We start from the raw sequence: 12,011 nt of genomic DNA, 5'->3' as shown, positions 1-12,011 counted from the left end.
ATGCATTATACATTTACTCTATATTACATATTCAACATAATTACAGAGGCTTGAACAGGAAAGTGTTATAAACCTCAAAGGCCCTTATTGAATTCACTTTTTTTCCTAAGTTTTCTCCTAGGTGATATTTTCCCATGTTACCAATAAAATGCTTTTAAGCCACCAGCAAGCAAGAAAATACTCCGAATAATTTTGATAGTATATTTTCACCTACTTTTTAAATTGCAGAGTGCTGACAAGTTATTTTAAACAAAAGATGAAAAATTATTTCCTAGGAGAAAACTTGGGAGGAAAAATGAATTGAATAAGGGCCAAAGTGAGCATCTGTCCAACTCTGTATGTAGTGAAATGCAGTTCTGGGATTGGAAAGAAATTTACACTCTTACCATATTCTGGGGCTGTATGTAAAAAGAGAACCGAGAGCTCAATATATTGTAGTAAGTCAAGGCAATTGATTAAATGAAAACTAGTATAGAGTAATGGTGTGTACACACTTGAAAGATAAATGAAAGCTATCAGACCAATTTTACCCCCTTCCATGTAGTATGAGAGCCACACTCTACACAGTCTTTTCTATGGAGCTGAACTCCCCACCAGATAAAACTCTTTGCAAGATGCTGTACACAAAGATTCTGTACACATTCAAAAGATCAATATCTGCAAAAGATCTGTTCCTACAAAATGCATGCATAGTCTATGATATCTGCAGATGCAGATCTCATACACGCCTTGTTTAACAGACTTCATCTGCAGATCAGACAATCATCTGCTGATCTAAAAATCCATCCTGGTGGATCTGATCTGCAGATGAATGTCTGTTAAACAAGGTGTGTATGAGGATCTGCAGATATCATAGACTATGAATGCATTTTGCAGGAACGGATCTTTTGCAGGAACAGATCTTTTGCAGATACTGATCTTTTGAATCTGATCTTTTGAATGTGTACAGCATCTTGCAAAGAGTTTTTATCTGATGGTGAGTTCAGCTCCATAGAAAAGACTGTGAAGGTATGGCTCTCATACTACATGGAAGGTGGTAAAATTGGTCTAAGATCTTTCATTTATCTTTCAAGTGTGTACACACCATAATACTCACAAACCAGGGTTACCTCCAGGCAACCACTGTATAGGCAGGTGAAGGGATTGTCCTGTCCCCACTCAGGATTAAGAAGTCTCTCTCTGTAGACGTGAAGAAAGAACGGGGTATCACCCTCCACTAAGGGTGGATGTTAAATGTGCTGTAAAAGAGGACAGAGGCGCCAACAGGATAAAATCAATAATTAAAATATTAAAAATTGCTTAGGAGGCAGTGGTGGACTTGCCTCCTGCAAGCAGACACAATGAGCTGTGCATTCAAAACAAGGTACGTTTATTGGTACACTCCAGGGGTTAATCGCAACACATTTCACAGGCTTAAACTTACTTCATCAGGCAAATAAAGGATAGGAGTACACGAGGCGCCAGGTGTTACCCGGACATACCGCTGTCATGTACTCCTATCCTTTATTTGCCTGATGAAGCGGGTTTAAGCCTGCGAAATGTGTTGCGATTAACCCCTGGAGTGTACCAATAAACATACCTTGTTTTGAATGCACAGCTCATTGTGTCTGCTTGCAGGAGGCAAGACCACCACTGCCTCCTAAACAATTTTTAATATTTTAATTATTGATTTTATCCTGTTGGCGCCTCTGTCCTGTTTTACAACACATATTCTGGGGCTGAGTGGGGTGGGGGGAAATAAGGCAGTCCAGACTGCAGATACAAGAAACCAGCACTCCAAGACACTCTACAACATTATGGGGCTACTGGGACCCCTTTTGTAAACGTTAGGTACTTGCTTTTTTGTACCTTCCAGACTCAGGCCTGATTATCATTCCTGTTTCACAATAAAAATCGCTGCAAAATCACAGCTATTTTGCCGCAATTCAGTTAGCAATTTTTTTTTCAGGGAGTGATTATCGTTCCTTGAATGAATTTCCAGCATTGTCCTGGAAATTTTTGCTACGGTTTTCAGTATGAAACAGACTGCTTTTCACGTTGTTATTTTCTGTTAGGTCTCTGATCCCCACAAGGCTGCTACTGTATATTTGGGCTGTGCCTGATACTGTTCTCCTGTTGCCATTTCTCTGCTCTCCACTAGCTTGCTATGCTGTCGATGTCTGATCCTCCTCGGTCTACAGCATTTTATTATGCTACTGGTATTAAAGGCTTGATATCTCAGAACTCATAGCTCCTACGCACTCCAAACCCCACTGGTTCCTGAGATAGGGAAGATTGAAGCGATTTTGTGAGCCAGTGCGGCTGGAATTTGGCACAGAGGTAGTTCAGGGGGTCCCCTCCCTACCCTTAAAATTTGGAGTGGTAGGAGCTTTGAGTGCTGAGATATTGAGCCTTTAATATCAGCATATGCAAATCAGAAATGAGCTGCATGTGATATTATTACCCACAAGGCTGTGCATAGGCCAAATTTTAATTAGGCCTACAGAGTAGGAGGGGTTTCATCTATTCCGCTGGATTTCCATTGGCTGCAGGACTTTTCCCCCTCTAAGACCTGGGTTTTCCCTGACAAACCTGCCATCAGCTTCACGCTGGTGGAGAGTTCATTTCCACCTTACAGTTCCTCTTTAAAGCGGATCCGAGATGAAAAACTATCTATAACAAGTAACTTGTCTATATATCTTATCTAAAGTTTACATAGTTTACACAGCAAATCTAGCTGCAAACAACTTAAACGATACATGATTATTTCTTCCTGTGATACAATGAGAGCAGCCATATTATGCGTGTCATCACACAGGCAAGCTGCTCTGCATCTCCTCCCTTCAGCATGTGAAATCTCCACTCCTCTCTCCTCCCCTCTCCGCCCCTTGCCTCTGAAATCTCTGGCTAATAATGCCTCCTCATCCCCAGACTGAGCTCCCATGTACACTTGCTATATGGGACTCAGAATGCCTAGAGGAGCTGGAGACGCTGTGGGCGAGGCTTTTTTAGTTTATTGGGAATAAGGGTGTTAAAACAACAACAAAAAAGGATTTGGCTTGTGAATGCCCTATAAAATATATGTAAGGGGCACAATTATGCAATGAGTAAAAAAAGTTTATCTCGGATCCACTTTAATTCCCCTATTTCATTCTTCATCACCCTTTACTATAGCCATGCTCCCACCATTGGCCAAAACCGGAGTGGGCTGTCAGGAGGCTATTCCCCCCAGCACACACACATATTTCAGGAACCAACCATGCAAGGGTTTGACAGAGGCATACACTGTACTTACACAGCCTTAAAGGACAGTGTGAGGCTAAGCCACTGCTACGATTTGGCAACCCCCTCCCACATGCTATCAGAATACAGGATGGAAGGTCCCCATGTGATGTCCAGTCACAAAGCCTGTTTAGAACTACTTCACTCTGTTTTGTTTTAATCCTTAAAGGGAACCTGAACTGATCAAAATTATTTAAAATAAACACGAGGTATCTTCAAATGAATATTACATAGTTACCTTGCCATCAGCTCCTCTCAGAAGCTCACCATTTTCTTCTGACAGTGATCCCTTCCAGTTCTGACAACATTTTGTCGGAACTGAAATATATCAATTGCTGTCAGTGATAGCTGAGAGGACAACTGATGTGACAGGCAATGTCCATGTTTCCCTATGACTCAAGTGGACAATGGTACAGTTTAATAGTGAGCTGATCAGGAAGCGGTTATGGGTTAATGGCCATTTTCAAAATGGAGGATGGAGAATTCCCTTGATCACAGTGGACAAACAGGACGCGGGAGAGGAGAAAGAGATTGAGGAGTAGACTACACAGGATGTAAGTATGACCTGTGTATGGTTATTTTGACTTAATTTTCAGTTCAGGTTTTCGTTAACATTTTCAGGGTCAATGAGTTATTTTCCATGCAGAATATTAGCATGATGCAACTAACAGTCCAAACAGTAGTACTTTAAATACCAATGAAGAACTTTCAACAGTCTGAATGCATTTATTTCTTTGTCCAGGCTGGAGAAGTATTTTATTAATGAGATGGTCAGTTCAAATACAACCTTTTTTTACGCCAAGTGCAACATGAAAAATTAATCTACGGTGATCAGGTTCAACTCACAACCACATTTTTATTTGTATTAATGGAGAGGACATCAAAATAATAAAGACAATTATAAATAACAAGAGTCACAACATGGTCATAAGGTGTGAACATCGAGATCTTATCATACTTGTTTGACAATGACCGGTCCTGACGTGGAGAATGGATAACAGCCTAACAAATCATACAAGATGTCAGTTTAACGGCTAGACAGAATGGCAACAGCACATATTAGAAAACATGTCTGGGAATCAGCAGTTCACGGAGTCAGATACTGGACTTAAAAGTGGTGTCTCTGTCGAAAGGTAATCCATGAAATATTAAGGTGGTCAAACCAAACATAAATCTCAGTGCAGTAAAACATAAACCTATGCATGTATAAACATGCACAGAAAGATATCAAGCCTGAATAAAAGTGTCTTCTCCTTTAAATCTATTTTCACAAAAAAATAAAACCCTCCTCAGATTGCTAAGTTACTTTGTTTATATTAAAAAAAAAATAAAATCCAATTTAGCCTACTGTAAAAGGTGAAATAAAATGTAATCACATACCGTAAACTTCTGTAAAATTGTAACTGACTTTCCTTACCAAGGGGATATGGTTATGGTATGGTGCTTGTGAAGGAATGTCTGTTTAACCATTGCTGTAGTGTTTTCATGGTTTGCCAGAATCAAAGCCATGAACTGACTCTCCTTGGTTAAAAAAACTGAAATATTCTAACAGTTCTCCAGCATTGAAACAAGAAAAGCCATGAGGTAATGTGAACCACAAACAGAGAAGGGGTCACAGTGCTTCACAGCTTACTTCTGTGGTGAAACTATTGCTCCATATGACTTATGCAGAAGAAAAATTATCAAAGGTAAGGCCTCAAGGGGTTGATAAATAAAATCAAAAAAATACAAACTACAAAACAGCCTGCTAGGGCCACAGAGCACATCTACTGCTACTAGATCAAAACTTCAAAAAGTATCAATTAACAAAACCCCGCAATTAATAAAACCTGTTTTCTTTATATTAAAACATCTCTAGTGTTATGGAATGTCTAGCTCCTCACAAAGAGGTGAACTTCCCTTTATATACTAATCTCTTAGTGCAGCAATATATTTACTGGTCCACTACTTGAGTAGGTTCTGCAGCATCGCTGTGGCATACGTTGGTCGAGCTTGTCTGCTTTCGATTGCATTACTCAAGTACTGAATCCCACCGCAGCGTTCCCAAATCTCTTCAAACTGTCTAGGAAGAATTTCTGCTCCTCTTTTCCTTGTTAACCCAGTTTCTTCTAAGTTCAGTTCGCACATCTCCATGTCATCTTTGCCTGGGAATCACATGAAACATAACTAAATAATTCTGTACTACTATGGTTACTCCAACATACAATCAAAATTGGGACAATTCTTTAAAAAAAAAAAAAAAAAAAAAAAAAAAAAGTAGCAAACAAAAAACATTACCTTTTTTAATGTTCACTTTAACCAACATGGTCACTGCTTTTGTAACACCACATTTTTTTAAAGCAGGGGACACTCTTGTCTTTCGGTTTTCTGCGCACATTTTTTGAACTCCATGGCCCATATGCAATTAACTTTTTGTAATGAGTTTTCTCCTAGGAGATAATTTTTTATCTTCCTTTTAAAATAACTTTTCAGTATTTTGCAATTGAAAAAGTATAAAAAGTAATATCAAAATTATTCTGAGTATGTTCTTGCTTGCTGATGGTTTAAAAGGCATTCTATTGATAAGGTGTTAAATATCACCTAGGAAAAAACTCAGGAGAAAAATGAAATTGCTTATGGGCCCATGTGTGTTTTTATGCAGAAAACGTGCACGTTTTCATAGCAGCTAATGTAAATTATAGAGAAAATTGACAAAATGTGCAGAATTATCCTGCAGGATGTCAATTTTTTTTGTGTGTGTGAGAAAAATGCATTAAAGCTCAGTCCACACTTGTAAGGTTCCAGATCCTTTCCATGTCAACGTACGTGTCCCGCCGCTCAGTCCCTTCCACAGCCTGGAGGTCAGCAGAAGCATGGCTCTACATATGCTGCAACAGGCCAATTCTGCCTAGCAACATGGAGAATTTCCATTGTTTCAACATGAACCAATGAGAATTCTCTCTGTTGCTGAGAATTCCCATTGGTCTATTGCAGCCTAATGGAGGATCTCATGCTTTTGACAGCCTCCGAGCTCTTCAGAATGGACCAAGCGGCGGTGATGGACAGCAGGAGGTGCAAGTCTGATATCATGATGGCATGCGGCCGAAACCGGCAACGTGGATGCAGCAACTAGCCTAGTGAGAGTGGACAGTGTCCGTTCTCATAGGCTCGCATTGGAAACCTTTACTCTGCGAGTCCTGGAAAAAGTGTCAAATCAGGACTCTCTGCAACATTTTCTTTCCATGCAACACAGATCCGTGTGCGATCCATGTTTCTGCACGAGCGGAAGCTGGTCCTATTTTTAGCATAGGATCCGCTTCCTGCGTTTCTGCAGAGCTTTATAAAATGTATCCCACAGATACATTTTAAAACAAGTGTGAACCGGCCCTACGTGTGAACTAGCACTTTGATTAACTTTCTTGACGGTTATCCCGAGCTCAGCTCGGGGTAACCTGCGCAGGAGGATTTCTCAGGCCCCACTGGGCCGATTTGCATAATTTTTTTTATATTGCACGCAGCTAGCACTTTGCTAGCTGCGTGCATATTACGATCGCCGCGAATTTGCCGCTACCCGCCGCGCCGCCCCCCCCTCCAGACCCCTTGCGCAGCCTGGCTAATCAGTGCCAGGCAGCGCTGAGGGGTGGATCGGGATTCCCTCTGATGTCCATGACGTCAGTGATGTCATCCTGTCCCGTCGCCATGGCGACCGGGGAAGCCCAGCAGGAAATCCCGTTCTGAACGGGATTTCCTGCTTACTCTGATCGCCGAAGGCGATCGGAGTGGGTGGGGGGATGCCGCTGCTCAGTGGCTATCATGTAGCGAGCCCTGGGCTCACTACATGATTTAAAAAAAATTAAAAAAGTGCTGCGCTGCCCCCTTGCCACAGGAATTGGACCGGCAAGGGGGTTAACATGAGTTCTCCATTTAAATCAGGATTCAATGCAGGAAACACACACAAAAACAGTCAACTGTGTCCCCTGCATAAAAGTGTAAACAGGTTTTCTTATTTGAAAAATCAGCTTGCAAAACAGAGGTGCCAAAATACCTCTAAAATAGAAATTGGAAACCCTGCTGACTTTCATTGTGATTGGTGGTTTTACTATTAGTCACTTGCAGCCATTATTAAGGAGAATACTACCATGTCACAGAGTAAAGGCTACCAGTCTTGGCTTACCTGCAACTAACAAGATAGGAGGTTTGTCTGGGTGAAGTTCCATCTGACGTGCAATCCATGGACCATCGAAGTGTGCGTACCACCAGCCCTTCTTCTTGTTCTGAGGCTCCTTGTATTGGTCAGCAGGGCGAATAAATGGAATACGGAAGTATCGCTGCTGTCTGTTCACTTCAATCTCCTGTTGCCTGGCAGGTAACTGTACCACTGGGTTCTGCTGAGCTGTGTAGAAACAACAGTTATTATTTGAGTAATTGCAGATTTGTACCACACATCGTACTAGTAACACGCAGACATTTAAAAGCATTAACTGGTCATGATATGCAGAATAAATTGTATTCAGGAACTTCTTAAACACTTCACAGGCTGATGGCTGATAGAAAATGGTCCTGTAACCTGTTGATGCTGAGGAATACCACGTCTGTGTGTTACTTGTTTAATGTGTGGAATGACGCATCTGGCATGGCAAGCTCACTAAATATTTTGTATTTACCTTTCTTATGTATGCAGTTTCTAACAGGGTTTTATATTTATGAGAATATTTATTTTCTTTTAAGTAAACCCGCCACTTTCTTCACAAACGCACAGCAGATCTGCATTACATACAATATTCTTGCTGGATATCCTAGCAGCCGGTGTCCAGGTATTTGTAGATGAATAATCAGCAATCCACCGTTCATTTTATTTCTGAAAAAGGCTAATTAATCAGCTTCTGCTTTTTGAGGAAAGCATTCGGGCTCTACCCCCTCAGCCTATCCTATGACTGTTAAGTTAGCCGAGTGACTCTCTTCAGAGCTGCAGTGGTCAAATAGCTATGCTTTAAGCCATTACCAGCGTCAAACTGAATTTTGCATTTAAAAGCTGCTGGTGCAGTCTAAGCCTCTGCTGGCATATCTCATTTGGCTGCCTAGAGCAACCAAATTAGTGGGTGGCAGGTAATATTTATATTTACCTGTTCCGAGCAGCTTCTTCTCTTCCTTTCCCAGCGGCTCTGAACTTCTGACAGGTCTTCTGGATCCTGATCACATGATATGACATGTGAACGGGATCCAGGAGACCATGTCAGCGTTACAGCACAACCCGGTGGAGGAAGATGGGTAATGGAAGAGACTCTTTCATCATCCCTCTTCCACTATTGGGTGGGGCTGTAACGCTGATATGGTCTCCTGTATCATGATCACATGTCATAACTTGATTGGAACAGAGAAGACATGTCGGGATTACATCACCGCTGCGGTGGAGGAAGAAGAAGCTGGTCAAGCCGGCTGGACAAATAACTATGAAAGCTCCCTGCAGCCCACTCTGCATACCCTGCTGAGCCTGCCAGGCTGGGGAAGGAACACTTCCTCCCCAGCGGTTGGAAAAATTTGTCCCTGCTACCAAATAAAGTTTTACTAACTTTATTTGGCTGCTAAAGGGTTAAAAAAAAACAGCTTTACGAGAACAGATGATACGCATTTTAGAGAACTCAGATCAATTGCATCTTACTGTATCTTGCTACTGTAGCTACTGTTTGGTTGTAGGTATCATATTTTTCCCTGCCTAATAACAGATACACACTGTGCCTGACTTTTATCTTAACATACTGTCCCAAGAACAATATCCCACGCTAATTCCCCAAGGAGCTACTTATGTATCTGGCTTTGACACAGCCACCATTATCGTAATCGAAATTTATAGCAAGATAATGTGCATGCGAGACTCTTTGTCCTTTCTCCAGTATTACTGCCTGTATCGTATAATACCACATTTAAAATGCTACTTTTCTAACTGTGCTCCGCATTCAAGACTCAATTTGAAAAATGGCACACTTTTAAAATGGCTGAAATTACATTACATGGCTCAGTACTTTGCCTTCATATAGGCTGAAATAATATGAAGCTCAATTAGACCTTTAAGAAGTTTAGAAATAGGTTTGAGTTTCTGCAAGACGGAGTATGGAAATATTCAGTTGCCATTTTCAAGGATGTCTGTACTGGAAACAGTGGGCTTTATCGTCTATGAGATTTTTTTATGGTGCAAAATATTCACAGATTAAATGCATCAGTATGTTATTTTTTCTCTGTGTGCTAACTGAAAATGGAGGCTACCATGCAAAACCGCTTTTTAGCATGGGATCACTCTACATTTCTGACAAATATTTCAGAAAAGCTCTTTTTCAGTTTTAAAAAATCTGTACAAGTTATTTGCAAGATTTAATTGAAGCGGTTGATGCGGTGAACGTTTTTGAATGGAGACCAACTTGCAACCCAATAACTACAAGTGGCCATCAGTAATGCAGGTCTGAAGCAGGGGCATAACTATAGTTATACTACATTGTTTCCATGCAAAAATCTGTCCACCTCCAATTCCCAGTATTCAGTAGTTCCCAGAAACACCCATCCTTCTCAATCTTATTACTGTGCGGCTCCCATCTCTGCATTAGCAGCTGTAGGAGATAATATCGTTAGCATGGCTACACTGTGCAGAGGTGTAAGGACCTTTCCTTCTGCTGGAAACAGGTAAAATATGATGGTATGATGCTCCACTGGTCTGCATGTAAATATAGGAGCAAGCCCCCTCCTCCTCCCCCCCACACAGGTTGGGGATCGGATGCTGGTCTTGTCATGCATCTTTCCTGCTGCTAAATTCACAGTCTTCAATTCTTCTAACAGTGGACAGCCTTGTTCAGGGCCCTTTCTCACTAGCTAGAGCAGGTTTTCTCAACCAGGGTTCCCTGGAACCCCAGGGTTCCTTGAGGACTCTGCAGGGGTTCCATGGCATTTTACCCCATCGTGGGGAAGTATACTAGAGCACACTGTAATAGGTGGTACTGTAACAAGAAGCACTAAATTGGGGGGTCAGGAGACAGTATAATGAGTGGCAGTGTAATAGGAGATAGTGAAGTTAGCAGCCTAACCTATTTAAAGACAATGCCTCCTGAAAAATAAATGTAGGGGTTCCTCGAGACCAAAAAATTGTTTGCAGGGGTTCCTTAAGATCCAAAAGTTATTTACAGGGTTCATCCAAGGTAAAAAGATTGAGAAAGGCTGAGCTAGAGTGTGCATGAAACCAATTTTGAACACTCGTTACGAAGCATGGCATAATGATGGGACGTTGCGCTTCAACGTATATCAGCGGCGCTTGTTCTAATTCAAATGATAGGAAATTATTTACGTTGTGCAGTTAAAACTTCCTGGAGGAGTTACAATGTAACACTTAATGTGAAAGGTAGCATGACAGTTAATAGACTTTCATGTTAACTTGCTTGCCGCATTGTATGTATGGTCCGTCAGAACGGACGGCACAGCACCTAGTGGGTAAGGAGCCCGAGTTTGGCTGCAATCACACAATGAAAAGTGTATTGGTATTGCGTATTACCAACTAAAGAAAGAGGGCTCTGAATATCCCCTTTGCATTATTCACCACTGCAAAACAGGAACCTTGTGATGGCAGGAATCTTGTGATCAGTAATACGGCTTCCCTCTCAGAGCTATCTCTCAGGATTCAGAAACTTTTTTTGTTTAAACAAAAGTGGAAAATAAAAATATCCCATGCTGCAGATTGTGCACACTGACAATGCTTCACTAAGTAATGCTGTGAGCTGCACAATATGTGTGGTGGAGCTGTCAAATGTATGTACAAATAACAAAAGCAGAGTACTATAAATAACAAGCGAACTTATAAAGACTTCCCAATTTTCATACTTTTTACGTAGTGCAGGAAAATAAACATACTGAATGTACTACCGCGGGAAAAAAGGCTGACGATGTACCTCAATGACAGCATTCAAAGCCAAGGTGGCTGCCAGAACAATATTTCAATCACAGAACACATCATCATTAGTGGAGATTCAACATTTCAGCCAACAAATGTTACAAAAACACTGTTTGTACATTGAAAGCAACCAAAGCAAATATTTATTTCTATGTTAGAGATGAATCCCATATAGCAACATTGGTTGTAAAGATTCAGTCTCTTGTTCATTTGTTCCAGATAGGTAACTTTGAGCTTTATCTAGCCACATGATCATTATTTTAGAAAAACATTGTGCATGCTGTTACACATAACATTTGGGACAGCATGTATGTACAGTGATGCTAATGCCAGAGTTGTCACTACGTTCTTGATTCAATTATAATAGGGAAAAACCTTCAGCACTGAGGTTATATTTACTGTAAGGGATTTAGCAAATAAGTTCTGCTTGCTCAGGTGAAATTCTTGTTAGAAGTAGTACAGTGCAGTGGTTGCACTTGGCATTATTGGAGGCATAACAGCAATATCTATCATCATAGACTGCAATGCCTATCTTTGTTCTTTTGGGGGCCAGTCAATAATATTCAATGGATTATAAAGATAACGGTCATAAACTGCAAATTCGATGGGTCACATAAAATGGTCCTCAGATTTTATGGGACTTTATATTTTTAGTGAGGACAAGGGGCTGCAATTTAATGAGGATGCATGTATTGGGCTGTGCATGAGGGGATGCGCACTGAATGTATAATATTGGAAGGACTGGGCATGAAGGATGCATGGGGAGGAGCCTTTTTGCAGGGGAGGGAGACAAAGAAACAAAATGCTCCTCTCCTATAACACACACCCATAAGCCACTGAACCA

The 12,011-nt window shown here is 41.1% G+C and overlaps 1 protein-coding gene across 1 annotated transcript in view; it reads right to left on the bottom strand.

Annotated features, from left to right (window-relative positions):
* Positions 1 to 4,092: 4,092 nt before the first annotated feature.
* MYO6 (myosin VI) overlaps positions 4,093 to 12,011 on the bottom strand; it is a 393,572-nt gene continuing 385,653 nt past the window's right edge. Inside the window, 2 exon segments of the mRNA XM_068281511.1 lie at positions 4,093 to 5,405; positions 7,415 to 7,633. Coding sequence (XP_068137612.1) covers positions 5,206 to 5,405; positions 7,415 to 7,633 — 419 coding nt within the window. The 3' untranslated portion in view covers positions 4,093 to 5,205.

The sequence above is a fragment of the Hyperolius riggenbachi genome, chromosome 4 (assembly GCF_040937935.1).
Source record: "Hyperolius riggenbachi isolate aHypRig1 chromosome 4, aHypRig1.pri, whole genome shotgun sequence".
Taxonomy (NCBI): domain Eukaryota; kingdom Metazoa; phylum Chordata; class Amphibia; order Anura; family Hyperoliidae; genus Hyperolius; species Hyperolius riggenbachi.
Note: the sequence above shows the minus strand (reverse complement) of the source record. Positions and strands in the feature narration are given on the sequence as shown.